General features: G+C 34.6%; 1 protein-coding gene across 2 annotated transcripts; it reads left to right on the plus strand.

Annotated features, from left to right (window-relative positions):
* The first annotated feature begins 5,391 nt into the window (after nucleotides 1–5,391).
* Nucleotides 5,392–14,064, plus strand: RpL36 (ribosomal protein L36). Of its 2 annotated transcripts, none has more exons than XM_068374296.1 (4): nucleotides 5,392–5,430; nucleotides 12,007–12,116; nucleotides 12,302–12,436; nucleotides 13,916–14,064. In XM_068374296.1, the coding sequence occupies exons 2-4, from the start codon at nucleotides 12,012–12,014 to the stop codon at nucleotides 14,033–14,035; spliced, it is 360 nt and encodes a 119-aa protein (XP_068230397.1). In that variant the 5' UTR covers nucleotides 5,392–5,430; nucleotides 12,007–12,011; the 3' UTR covers nucleotides 14,036–14,064. The 2 variants fall into 2 exon arrangements, with proteins under 2 accessions (XP_068230397.1, XP_068230396.1); XM_068374295.1 differs by having other exon boundaries at nucleotides 5,402–5,434.
* Nucleotides 14,065–15,086: the final 1,022 nt, after the last annotated feature.

The raw sequence follows: 15,086 nt of genomic DNA on the forward strand, positions 1-15,086 counted from the left end.
GCAATTTTTTATTTTATTTTATTGGAAAATGTGTACAATAAGCAAGGCATAAAAATATTACAGATTAAATATAAAAATTAGATGCTTCAGATATTTCAGTAACAATATTTTGGCATTTGCTCCCGTTAGACTTAACCAATATAGCTACAACTATTTCTTATTCTTGTTTTTATGAATATTGTCATATTGTCTTTTTTTTTTTTGCTTTTTGTATCCCTACTTTAATAGCCTAATATTATCAGTAATCAATATAGTAACACGTAGGCTACAACTGTATTCTTGTACTTAATTGAGTTAGCTTTAAATCTAATTTCAAAATCTGTTTTAGGCCTATGCTTTAATTTTTACATCGCACCAATCAGTTAGCGCACTAAAAAAAAAAGCTGTTAACAATTTCCTGTTATCTTTTCAAAAGTACATTAGATGCATAATATTTTCCCATTTCTTTGCAAAATTAATTAATATATTTCGCATTAAAAGAAAAAAACATTTAGATGAACAGTAAAAGTTGGTATTGTGAATATATGTCAATTTAAAAATTCATCGTGGAAGTATATTATGATGTATATACATCATGATAAATTGTAAGACTGTATAATAGTGGAAATGCTTTTTTCTCTTATTAAGAAATATACATTTACAATTTATAATATTGTATATACATCATAATATATTTACATAAATAAAATTTGTAATTAACATATATTCACAATATTGCACTTTTCACTATTCATCTAAATATGAGTCATGAAAATTGCAATAATAACTGCCTCAATATGTGTAGGGAGATCAACTATTGGTTTTCTCCCATTGCAACAACTTTCCATAACGACCGTTGTTATTATTATTATTATTATTATTATTATTATTATTATTATTATTATTATTATTATTATTATTATTATTATTAGTCAATACACACTACATTTTGGAAAAATCAGAGTACAAAAAGCCCACCAAAGAGAAAGAAACAAATTAAACATAAAACATAGGCCTAAGATAAATAGAATGGAAATTAGAGATAAGATAAAAGATAAATAGATAACACATAAAGGAACATTAGAAAATTGGATAAATCATTTTGTCAAACAGGAAACATGACTTCCAACCGACTCTATTTTATGAAGATGATCATTCCACAATTATTTGGCCCCAGCAGGAATAGAATCTCTAGGTTACGGTGTGGAAAAGTCTCCCTTTTTCAATTACTTCTTCCTATGATATATATCTTTTACTTAGATAAATCTCACATAGCAATTAGAGGCTACAGCAGACATTTTAACACTCGTTAGAATACCTGTTTTTTTCAACACCAACAACGTCAGTCTCAGGATGGTGATTTTAAATTAGTATAGACTGAAAAATGTCGGAATATGATATTAGCATGAAATCGCCAAGTTCTATATATATATATATATATATATATATATATATATATATATATATATATATATATATAGAAATAAATTTCTACCTCATACTTGGGATCGAACGCTAGCCCCTTCTAATGAAAGGCCAGGTCGAAACCAACCATGTCACGAGAGCCCATAAAAAGAATTGGAACCTGACGCTAACAGCTGTCCGAGGATTTACCTGGCGAGACATCAGTCTCTTACCAGCGAGTTTTACCCAATTCCCCGGGCCACCACGTGACACAATTGGTAGTAATTCATTCAAATTACCCCTAATGAGTTAATATGGATAAATATCAACACAACATCGATGTTGTGTTGATATTTATCCATATATATATATATATATATATATATATATATATATATATATATATATATATATATATATATATATATATATATATATATATAAAGAGAGAGAGAGAGAGAGAGAGAGAGAGAGAGAGAGAGAGAGAGAGAGAGAGAGAGAGAGAGAGAATGTGGGGAGGGGTCTGTGTGTGTACAAGTAGCGCTCAGGTATTGGTGGTCCACGTACGTACCACGACCTTGGCAAAGGACGACAATTCCATCATTATGCGCAACAAATGAAGGAAGAACATTTCCACTTTCTTTTTCGTAACAAAGGAACTAAGATTAATAACTGACACAACTTAAAATAAATACATTTCACTTAAGTACCTTCTTGTACGCTACTCGTTTGTGTGAATGTCTGTGATTTTTTTTTTTTTCATCGTGAATGTCAAGTTGTTAAGAGATCTATTCTCATATAATATGATACGTAGTATACGTAGCTTACAGCAAAGCATCGATCTAAAAGGGGGTTCATCACTTGTATTTGAGTAATATGTCTGCAATACACAGAAAGCTCTTCTATAAATGGTTCAAAATAAAGCTATCGTAGTTTACTAGTTTAAAATTTACCTTTCAAAGCAGTTTAGATTTATTAAAGATTAATGGTGTAGAGAAAAGTTATCTGTGGTTTCGCTGGCGAATTCTTTATGTATCTTATCATCAAATATATACGAACATTAACTGACCAATCATATTGTAACACTTGCACTAAAAACGTTTTCGCTATTATTATGCTAATTCCATACGTCGACATCTTTCTTCAGAAATGATGACCATCAAATAACTTATATAAGCAATAAATACTGTTTTGCATTTGATTTTATCATTCTATTCTTACTTTTTTATTTTAAGAGTAAATGAATAAAAACACACGAATTCAGATCAGTTTTAATCCGTTAACTTGCATAACTATTATTTACAGAATATCTCTCTCTCTCTCTCTCTCTCTCTCTCTCTCTCTCTCTCTCTCTCTCTCTCTCTCTCTCTGGTAGCCTATACTGTAGGCCATTATATTTAATATAACATAAAATCTTTGTAGATTAATAATATCTATAATGTTATACCGTTGATCTTAAGTTGTGTAACTTCAAGCCCATATGTCTAGCAACTACTCGTACACTACCACAATAATCTTCACACACACACACACAAGATGTGTCTTTGAGTGTACTCCATCAATTAGCTGTTATGCCTACTGTATATTCATAAATTTGAAGATATCTGCTGATCAGTCTAGTGAAAATTCACATGTCCGTGTCAATGATGAAGCATAAAAAAGGTGTTTCAAATTTCAGACTCAATAAAATCAAGAGAAATAGAATACTTATGTAGATATGAATATTTCTTCTTTGAAATCGTAAGGAAGTCAGATGTATAAATATATTTTAAAGCATATGTCGGCAGCAGCTGTCTGTTAAGATATAAATACCAAAGCGTGAGTGCTAATCCGGGTGTCGGGTATGAATTTAAAAATATCGTTATATATATATATATATATATATATATATATATATATATATATATATATATATATATATATATATATATATATATATATATATATATATATATATATATATATATATATTTACACACACGTATGTGCATGTTTGTGTCTATTAGCTTATGAGAAACGGATTAATACCATGATTTACTCGACGTCTCATCAATCCTTTCATAGCGAAAATCAACTTACAAATATGTAATATATATCTATTATCTAATTGGGACGTACAGTTAGCTATAAGAAAGCTAGGTGGTATGTAATCAAATTTAGGCATGGCAGAAAGTCCATTTGAAAAAAAAATATATAAACCACCACCGTCAGATCAAAAGACCCTCATTGATGTTCCAAATGGCAACTAAGAAGAGAGCCTCAAAATAATTTAACGATTATGACGTCATGTCAGTGATGCCTTCTTTTTCCTCTCAGCTTTAAGTCATTATGACTGTCTACTACTAAACAAAAGAATGGGACAAAGAATTGTCTTTAATCACCCTTGTAGACATAAAATTCTTCGATATGTTATAATTAACTCACTATACAATTTATAAAGTTGCAAGATATACTAAATAGAGGTAAAAAACATTAAGGAGTGAGCTATGTAATACCATTAACCTCCTACTGCTTGAGCAGCAACGTCTGTGTATTAAAGCTAAACTTATAATGAAAATAGATTTCATCATTAATTAATTTATTACTGCTGGAAGTGATAGATGCAGATTTTTACATTTTAAGATCAACCAATCTTGTGTACACAGGACTGTCTATGAATAGTTTAAAGCCATCTTAGTTATGGTGTACCTCAATATACCTATTAGATTATGTAACTAAGTTCTTGAACCCATCTTAATATCAAGAGAACAGAAGATATTTATTCTTTCGTTCTTGTTTTCTTTAAATGTAATGGCAAAGTGGCTTTCATATTTGATAAATGAGCTTCCTCACATCTGTATATGACAAATGGCTTTAGTAAGATTGTAAAATATTATATTTGTCAAACTCAGTATAAGTATGTAGAATTGAATTTAAAATTTGTTTGTTGACTCACAAAGTATTCACAAGTGATAAGCCTAAATGTCTTCGTGATTGCTTGGGCCCCTACCCTCAAGCTACTAGCGCTGCTATAAGAGTTAGACATGCTGATGATCTATATAGACTATTCGAAATTAGTGTGAATCATGCAATAGGAGGAAGAACTTTTTGTTATGCTGCACCGAGACTCTTCAACGTCCTTCCACTTGATGTCAAGAATAGCAAAAATGTGGCAGCTTTCAAGAAAAACCTGAAGACTTATCTCTTTGGAAAGTGTTATGATAGTTATCTAAAAACTATTAAGCCTGAATACAAATGCTAGCGAATAACTGAAAAGATACAGAGCAAAATATTAACTGGAAAGAAATTATTTTCACACATCAAGGCTCGCCTGAACAGACTCTTAGTGTCTGATGGAGGGCGAGAAATAAACCCCTAAAAGTAAAAGTAAGTACACTATAATAAACTGCCAACTGAAATGAAGGACCTAAAGGGAGCAATTGAATTTAAGAAGAAACTAAAGACATTACTTTTCACAAGATCATATGATTTGGAAGATACTACAATCAAAGAATTGTATAAGTTATAATGAAAATGTTTCGTTAGATGATTAATATGGACCCGCCCGAGAAGTAGTTCACTCGACTTCAGTGGAGGGTTGGATTTAAACCCAAAACAAGTAAGTAAACAAGTACATGCATTGTAAAAAAAATGTCTTATGCGAAACATTTCAACGTAGGACTAATTTGTTCGTTAATTTACAAAGACAGACAACAAAACACATAGACAATTTAAACTTACAAAGTTGAGAGTTTTCTTATTTATCTACCGTTTTGTTGGAACCATGTTGTCGGGCCATATATTAGTGACGTCATATGGCATGGCTCATCTCTGTTGTTATATGACACGCATGCACGATCAACATATTCAAGACAAAGCTTAAAATAGTAAGATATTGTGAAGCTTCTTATTTAGATGAATGATTATGATATATTTTATTATTTTTGTGTATTAATTTACGTAACAAACGATGTGTTCAATAAGGGAAGCCAAATAACACCGTATATCAAATGTCGTTTTGTACTCATCGACGTTCATTTGTTTCCTTTCCACGCGAGGTTAGTGTTGGTGTGTGAGTCTGAAATTTCTTTTACAGTTTTCGTTTAATTTTACCATTAATTTTAGATTGTGAAGGGGAATTGTGTATTTTTCTGTTATGGTGTGACGTTGTCCCTTGATAGCTGAAGTAAATTTAATCGATATTAAGTCAAGGAGATTCAATTTGAGATGATGAGTTACGAACACATGTAAAGTCATGGCATGTTATGTTCCACGAGTCTGCTATTATCGAGTCATAGGTTGTTTGAATTTATAAGTGAAGCGATTTGGTCCCCTAATTTACCTAAAAATAACACGTTTTATGTAAATTTATAACGTTGATTTATTATTTTATTGGGTTACTGAAGTAACGGTCCATTTAGTACACCGGCAACTGGATTTCGTTTTGGAGATCAGCCCATGAAAGAATCTTGCATGTTTGGGTTGTTCTAACTCCCTATACTGGCTTTGGTAATTAATTACGGTAATGACTACGGTTTAGTTTTAATGTGTAAATCTCCTTTATAATACAGTGGCAAACTTAGACTGCTAGAATGTGGGTAGGTAACAGTCTATCTGCTATAGCCTCACGTTAGAATTTCAGTGTGTTTTTAGACATCAAATTGTTGGTCAATCAATCTTTACATTGAAATACATAAGCTATGACCTGTGAGGGAATGAATATACATAATCATTTAGGACGGGTCAGTATCAATGATTTAATATTTACTAGCAAAAGAATACCAATGAAAATGTGTTCCTGGTGTATTTAAAGGTAATTTTTGGGGTGTACATATGAAAGCGGCCTTCTGTATGTATTATTATGGCCAACTTAGAATACGACAGTGAAAAGGGGGTTCGTTAGATCCCCCGTAAGGTAAGGACACGGCTTGTAGGTTAGGTTAGGGGGAAAGGTTAGGTTAGTTGATGTCCATTTTTAATAAACGTGTGAGGAACTGGCTACTGATATACAAAGGCTCGTTGCGTAACTTTTGTATACTGTATTTGGGAAGAATGGTCCAGTAATAAGAATGAATGTTAATATTTATTAGCAAAATAATCCCAAGGAAAATAAGTGTTCCTGGAGTCTTTTTCGAAGAGAGCGGAATTTTTTCTTCAGAAAAAAGTTTTTTCCTTGGTTACATTGCCCTTTAATACATTACAATAATACCCTCCTTTTTACTATAGAAAAAATATCCGCTCTTTGAAAATGACACTCGTTCCTGTCGCAAATAAAGTTTCTGACAAATATATCTATCCAATGATAATGGGGGACCCCCAGTGGGAACTCAGGGTTTGGGGTGGGGAAAATGGTACATAATGGTAAAACACGCCGTTTCTTTATACATTACCTTCTTGGATGTATAATAAACCGATTAAAACATACGGTAATATTGAGCTGCTATTAGCAATGTTAGCGTAACATGCTAACATTAGCAGTGTTTTTCATTTATTTGTTGACATTCTACTGGTCGGCTGTAGTCGCTCTCGTTCGTTTGTTTGTACTTAGCAACCTTTGACCTGCGCTTAAACTCCTCCCACCTGCGCATAGACTCACCCTCCATCAATAGGATTACCGCTTCTCTTATAACCCCTCCGATGATAGAAATCATTATTTTCCATTCTATTTTCAATGGGCTAATTGAGCTAATGATTTATTGATATTTGCAGTGGCATAGCTCGCTTTTCTGGCAATTAAACATTATCTCATTGCTCCTATGTTCTGGGAAGTGGAACATGTAATAGGTTGGCTTGGGCACCAGCCACCCATTGAGATATTATTGGTAGAGAGTTATGGGGTCTTTGACTGGCCAAACGGTACTAAATTGGCTCCTTCTCCCTATTTACGGTTCACTCTCCGTTTACCTACACAAACACTGAATAGTCTGGCCTATTCTTTACAGATTCTTCTCTGTCCTCATACACCTATCAACACTGAGATTACCAAACAATTCTTCATCCAAGGGGTTAACTATTGCACTGTAATTGTTCAGTGGCAATTTTCCTCTTGGTGAGGGTAGAAAAGCTCTTTAGCTATGGTAAGCAGTTCTTCTAGGATAAGAACACTCCTTAATCAATAATAGGGGTATTACTCCCCATAGGTTATTATTTTGGGGCGCTAGTGCTGCCACGGCACTTCACTTTAGACAACTCAATTTGGTAGTGCTGAATGTTCACACACACAAACCTATTAATACTTCTGAAGTTCCATTGTAATGTCCATGAAAATATCCTATAACCTAACCTATAAGATGCAACAACTACTGCATGTCTGGACAACCGAATCCATGAACGTCAACTGACACATTACTGTACAGTATTTAGAAGGCCGGATGAAATCCAAAATTGCAGTTTAATTTGACAATCTTGAATCGAAACAAATTATGCTTCAGTATTTTTACCATATTTATAATATATAACCAAAATGGAAAGGATTGTCAAGCTCTTATATCCACAATGCAGTGACAAAAAATAAAATAAAATTGGGAGAAAAATATCCTTAGGAAAATAACTAGGAACAATAGTCATTGGCAAATATTTCCTTGACTATTAAATTGCGAAGATCGAAGTAACTAACGTATAAATCTCATAGGAGCCTTTGTATATCAGCAGCTAGTTCTTTACATAACACCAACTAACCTAAACTTCCCCACCTAACCTATCCTACAAGCCATGTCCTTTCCAACTTACCTAACAGGGTGGCTAACGCCCACTTGCAACCTCCCCCCCCTTATACTGCCATATTCTTAACCGGCCGTAGCATACAGCTGGCTGCTATCATACAGACACCCTATCAAAAATATATATGTAAAAATAAAAATAGATATCCACAATTGTCTGAAACTAATAATACTCACAAATTCATATTTCGTAATTCATAAAACAACCTTCATAATGTATTTAAGACAAAGATAAACCATATTTTCCCCAACCAACTACTGTACATACACCCCTAGTTGTATTTGCTTTCTTGTTTGCTTGTGTACTTAATACAGAACCATATTTAAGCAGAATTTTATCATCTTGTTTTTAATGCTGAGTGATTTGGGTTGCTACTTAGTCATAAAATATGGATGAAATAAAAAATTAGGTTCTCAACTATTTTTAGATTTGCTCCTGGCTGGACTAGTGGTTAGGGGCAGTATCTTGTACTTTACATTTTAGGAAAATCTGTCATATCAATATAAGACTATTGCTGACTCTTGAGCTTAGATTTAGACTTGAGTGACCTCTCCTCGCGGGAACTCTGCTTTGATTAGAAGTTTCGAATACTCTAGTGGAGCCTTTGTAGTTTGTTGGGACAGGCCCTGGACCGCCAGAAAATGGAGTAAAAATGTCCGAAATTGGCTTTTTTTTTTTTCAAGGGAATGATCGCAGAATGAAATGTATTAAATTCACTAGTTTTTTAAATGCTTGTCCTAACAAACTACATACTAGGACAGTATCACGATCACCAGAAAATAGAGTAAAAATGTCCGAAATTGGCTTTTTTTTTTTTTTTTTTTTTTTTTTTTCTAGGGAATGATCGCAGAATGAAATGTATTAAATTCACTAGTTTTTTAAATGCTTGTCCCAACAAACTACATACTAGGACAGTATCACGATCGCCAGAAAATAGAGTAAAGATCATCACCTATCGAGTTTTTCACGGGAAGTTCAACAGAGTGAAATAATGAATTAACTAAATTTGTAAATGCTTGTCCCAACAATCTACATACATGGATCACTCGGCACATGAATGTCGGAAACGTGCGAGAAAAATGGAAGACTTAACCCAAACTTCCCCCCCTAACCTGTCTTACAAGCTGTGTCCTTACCTTCCTAATGACCTAAAAATATCGGATCATAGAAATGAACATCTTCCCCATACGGAAAAACGATTTGGCCAGTAATAAGAAAGATATCGCCCTGACCCTACAAACTGCATTCACCCTACAGTATTCCCAAAGAAGGGAGGGTCTTTACAATAGTGGAAGGAACCGTTCATTCTACTCTCAAACGACAAATATAATGAAAATAACTGATGAGACATTAAGTATCCTGGGGGGGCATGGGTTTAAAAAATTTGCCAAGCGTTCACTACCGGACATAAAGAGGTGTCCAAAGATCTACGAGTATAATCCTTCAAGTAATGGGCAGTGAAGGTTGTATGTCTTTTCCAGACTCAAGCACTGAGAGCCTGTGTCTACAAGTGATTTTTTTTTTTTTTTTTTTTTTTTTTTTTTTTTTTTTCTGAGTACAAGTGCCAACTAAATGGTGTTTGTGGATAGCTAATGTTGCAGCAATACCACATATGTAATACAACCAAGTTGGGGATGTTAGGACAAGGAGGAAGTCCTTTTTGGATAAAGGCAATTGGCCTTTAAAAGGGCCAAGTAACAAGCTGTTAGGCTCATTAGTTACCTCCTTGATGGCTGAAATTGAGGAGTCAAATCGGTTATCATTAATTGATGGAGATTGGGTTTTGGCTATTGATTCTGGTACAAATGAAAATGCCTCAGCCTTCTGCCACCTGAAATGTGACATGTAGTTTGCTCTCTCTCTCTTTGATGAAGCTAGAGCTAAGCAGAATAATGTTCAAGGTAAAGTCTCAGTCTGTGCCCAATAAAGAATAGTTTCGAACACTCGAGTGTGTTAAAGATGCTAAGAACCCTGAAGTTGGCACCCTACTAAGTACTCTTTATTGGGCACAGACTGAGACTTTACCTTGAACATTTTTCTGCTTAGCTCTAGCTTCATCAAAGAGAGAGAGAGCAAACTACATGTCACATTAAAGGTGGCAGAAGGCTGTGGCATTTTCATTCGTACCAGAATCAATAGCCAAAACCCAAACTCCATCAAGGAGGTAACTAATGAGCCTAACAGCTTGTTACTTGGCCCTTTTAAAGGCTAACTGCCTTTTTCCAAAAAGGACTTCCTCTTTGTCCTAACATCCCCAACTTGTTTGTATTACATATGTGGTTTTGCTGCAACATTAGCTGCCCACATGTACGCAGTAAAAAAAAATCACTTGTAGACCACAGGCTCTCAGTGCTTGAGTCTGGAAAAGACATACAACCTTCACTGCCCATCACTTGAAGGATTATACTCACAGATCTTTGGACACCTCTTTATGTCCGGTGGTGAACGCTTTGCAAATTTTTTAAACCCATGCCCCCACAGGATACTTAATGTCTCATCAGTTATTTTCATTATATTTGTCGTTTGAGAGTAGAATGAACTGTTCCTTCCACTATTGAAAAGACCCTCCCTTCTTTGGGAATACTGTACCTATGCTGATGACCACATATGGAGGTGAGAATACAACTGTGACATATATGTGAAACAGTATATGGATATTATTGTATAAAGGTTGTTCTTACAATAACTCATTGAATTGAGGCTCTTAACACTCACCTTCAATTCATTTGCGGCTAACATTACCTTGCCTCTTTTGAGTCACTCTTGTGGTTGATATTTTCATTTTGGGTCAAAGATTGGAGAGATGCCCTAACATTGTCACCTTTGACTTTCTCCCACCTAAAGAAGACTACTGTTTATAGTTGGTGAGGGTATTATTTGTATTTGCATAGGAATAAACTACCAATTTGAAGTGTAGTTTTTCTATCTATATAACCCCGAGTCATCTGCTGTACTGTCATCCACCCTGCAAGTCTTAACCAAGATTACCGTAAAGTGAGGAGTAAATTGTATGTACCAATGTTCCCACCCAGCACAAGTTGGTAGAACTACAGTACCTCTTAAATTTGTCGTAGCAAAACGGCAAGAGTGTACCCATCAAAATGACTTGTTTTGTCTAGCTGGGAGAAATACAAATATGAAAATTTCTATGTTCTGTTAAGCAATTTTTATAAATTGTGTATGACTGATTTATTTTAGTATCGTTACTGATCTTAAAATATTCTTTATTAGTATTTTGTTTATTTGCGGTTCCCTTATTCCATTTCCTCACTGGCTACTTTCCCTGTTGGAGCCATTTCTTATAGCGTTCTCCTATTCCAACCAGGGTTGTAGCTTGGCTAGTACTGTAATATTAAAAATGATAATTGCTAATGAGAGGAGGAAGACCACCATCCAACAAACTTTTAGATCAGTTCCTTGTGAGATTAAAAGATGAAAGGCTACAGTCCTTGCCTAATACATGACACTGAGTAACCACTGCCATTTACGCCGTGTTACAGCAAGTAGACCTCTTGTAGGAGCCATGTCATTTCCATCTCCATATTCTTTTGTCCAACAAGCAGAGGAGATTCAAAGTTTTAAGGTTTAATGATCTTTGTCAATATCACTAAGTTATTTTATTTTAAGGTTTTCCCTTTATAAAGTGACAGTAGGTTGTAAGTACTTTGTCATGATTGCTTATTATAGGGAATATGTGTCACATAAAAGGGGCCTATTTCTGAACTTCTTTGAAAATCTACTTACTGTGCGTGTTGTGAGAACCAATTACAGTAGTAACAGCGGGGTTATTTACTATAGATTTACTTATGGTTAGTCATAACAGTTATCTATTACTTGTTAGTATTGCATGTAATCCTATGTATTTGGTACTAATTTTTTTGTTAAATACAGTGGTGGAAAGCTAACAAATTTTTTTCTCTACAGACAAAATGGCTAAAAAATCGGCGCCTCGATATGCTATGGCCGTTGGCCTTAACAAGGGCCACCGTGTCACAAAAAACAAAAGGAAACCCAAGCCAAGTTCAAGGAAGGGGGTGAGTAAAGTGTACTGTTTGCGATATATAGTTACAGATTAAGAATTTTAACATGGAATATTGCCAGTAGTAGATATACAGTATATTTTCTTCTGCACTTGTCAGTTTGTAGATAATCAACTCCTTTGTGTACTTTTGAGTACTGTAATATGTAGTGATACAAGGCTTTCTCTCTCTATTTACAGAAAAACACCAAACATAATAAGTTCATCAGAGATATCGTCAGAGAAGTTATGGGATTTGCTCCTTACGAAAAACGTACCATTGAATTGTTGAAAGTGTCAAAGGATAAGCGAGCTCTTAAATTCCTCAAAAAGAGGGTAAGGATTCATTGTTTCAGTATTTGTATGTGTTATCTGTACTCTAATCCTGGGATTTTTGGGTTTCTATATTTGAGAAAAAATAACATTTGACATGTTACGTGTTTGTAGTTGATCAGAAACTATAATAAAATAGCTTGCATTTGTAGCCAGGTATTGTCTCGTTCTTTCGAGTTTTAGCTTTTTGTACCTGAAAATTACTCATCTCCAAAGATGTTTAATGCTCTCTCTGAAGTTGCTGGAGAATTGGTTGTTACTGTATTAGGTGAATTTGTTTTGCGAGTTCCAGCTCTAAAGGTAGAAATGGTTATGCTGTAAGTGATTGATATAAATTTGAAGAAGTATATGCTCAATAATTTATTATAGAAAAAAAATTTCACAAACAAGATCACAACCTGCTCAGGATAAAAATGGCTAGTTTTTCTTCTTGTGATGGTCACACATTTTACCAAACATGAATATCACATGACTTTCGTTATATGAATGCTATCAGATGAATGACTCGAGGCACATGAGCACTGGTCCATTCATGTTTGAAACCTTTAGCTCATTTCATAGAAATCGGTGTTTCAAGAATGCACTCGCTACATATTCATCCCGATGAGGCTTGTCAATTAACTTTTCCAGCTACAATATCTATTATTTGTTAATTCTTTCATTTTCACTACACTACGGTCAGTAATTCCTCCCTTTTGAAAATTTCCTTACAGTATTTCCCCTTTAAGACTGCTTTTGGATGACAATGCACATGGCCGGCAAGCAAGTAATCAGGCACATGTCAACTAGTGAAGGTGTCATTTTCAGAAGCAATTTGTCAGGATCCATCCTGACCAGATATCACTCAGCAAATAAAGCATCCTTATACTCTGGTAATGCTCGGAGAGATAGTTGCCAGTAAATAAATACTCTCATACATTGCTGCCATGTAGGTCGAATTAACTCATTTTCTAGTACCTTGTCTTTTGAGTGAAAATCATATCTTACTCTGTCGTTGTTCAACGTCCCCAAACGGTTATTGCATAAGAGTAAAGGTCGTAGATTTTTCTTTCTGGATTTATTTCCTTTGGACAATTTATCTCGTTTACTCTTTTACTTGCCTTGTTCTTGGTTTGCTGTTGTCTTTGTATCATGGATACCGGAACTATGAGTTTTATATATTTTGTCATTGTTTCAATTAAGTTGAAGCAATGCATTTTGTACATCTAAGTCAAGGGTAAACGTCTTACGTATTGCTAACTTATCTATGGTCATCAAACATTGCAATTTAGTAACCGAGACCTATTATAATAACTTGCCATTGATGGTGCACATTCTGTTAAACAGTGCTGAGAAATAAGGATAACTAATAGAAGAGCAAAATTCTTATGAAATTATACCTGTAAGGTTAATTAGCAAATTCAACTCCTACTTGAGTTATTTGTAGAATGTTGGTTAAGCAAAATTCTTTTTCCTGTCCTAATCATGGATTTTCTCCTATAGCTCGGTACACACATCCGTGCCAAGAGGAAGCGTGAGGAAATGCAACGTGTCATGGGACAACAGAGAAAGGCTGCGGCTGCCGCCGCCGCTGCAGCTGCTGCTGCTTCATCTCACAAGTAAAGCACTTGTCCAATAAAGAAAAAAATCTACTGAGCATATTTTTATCCTGATGCCGATGTAAAGTAATTTGAGGATTTCATATTTTTATCTTCCCATGTCTTGATAATTATTTGTCATGTAATCAAATATAGAGTACTGTATAGTTATTTGAGGATTTGAAATGAATTTCCCATGTAATGTAATCTTTCAATTTAGCTGTGGTTAATATCTATACTTGAGATGTTTTAATATGGCTATGATTGTCATAGTCAAGGATTAGGTCTGTGTGCAGTGTAGGGAATGAACAAATGTAACTCGTATGATAAAAGCCCATCTTGGTATCAACCTTTGGGCTCTGGTGATTCACAAGGTATTCATACATTACTCCATCTGTATCGAACAGAAACAAATTTTGTTATCGGTGAAGCTGTCATTCTGACTGCTACGGAAGGGTCATAAACCCTTTTGGGATACTGTAGTGTTTTCGGGTTTTGCCTTGACCACCGAAACTGGAGTTTCATAGGATTTGTGATGGAACTGTTTTTGATTTACAATTTGAAGGTCAAATGTGTCTTGTCAATTGAGAATTTATTTTTTTAACTTTAGAAAAAACATGACTAAGAGCATTTGTTCCTATGCAAATACAAACTTCCGATTCATTTACATGGGTTTACTTCTAAGTCATTTTGCTGTGCCTAGAAAGGAAAAGGTTTGCAACTGACAACCTTATATGGTTACCAGTTACCTCCACGCCGGGCAACGTGCTCTTCTGGTCGCTGTCCTAGGTAGTTCTCTCCCACTTTGTAATCATGTCTCCATGCTTGATTTTGTTAGGTTCTCTTTTCAGTCCTTTATCATCAGTGTGATTTGTGACGCGAGTCCTTTTGCAGGTAGTTAGACCCTCCATGCAAAGCTTTCAACGATTTCGGGTAAAGTTTATCCACTCCTATTATGACTGCACAAACGACAGCCGTGATAAGTGTATTTAATTCCAGATTATACAAGATCTGCTTCGCCGCCTACAAGTTTGCTCGGTGAACATCACGCCTTTTTTCAGAATTTCAGAACCAAG

Source organism: Palaemon carinicauda, chromosome 5, assembly GCF_036898095.1.
Source record: "Palaemon carinicauda isolate YSFRI2023 chromosome 5, ASM3689809v2, whole genome shotgun sequence".
In the NCBI taxonomy this organism is placed as follows: domain Eukaryota; kingdom Metazoa; phylum Arthropoda; class Malacostraca; order Decapoda; family Palaemonidae; genus Palaemon; species Palaemon carinicauda.

Coding starts and splice junctions, on each gene's coding strand:
- RpL36 (XM_068374296.1), top strand. CDS start 12,012: ATGGCTAAAAAATCGGCGCCTCGATATGCTATGGCCGTTGGCCTTAAC. Junction 12,117..12,301: donor AGCCAAGTTCAAGGAAGGGG/GTGAGTAAAGTG, acceptor CTCTATTTACAG/AAAAACACCAAACATAATAA. Junction 12,437..13,915: donor TTAAATTCCTCAAAAAGAGG/GTAAGGATTCAT, acceptor TTTCTCCTATAG/CTCGGTACACACATCCGTGC.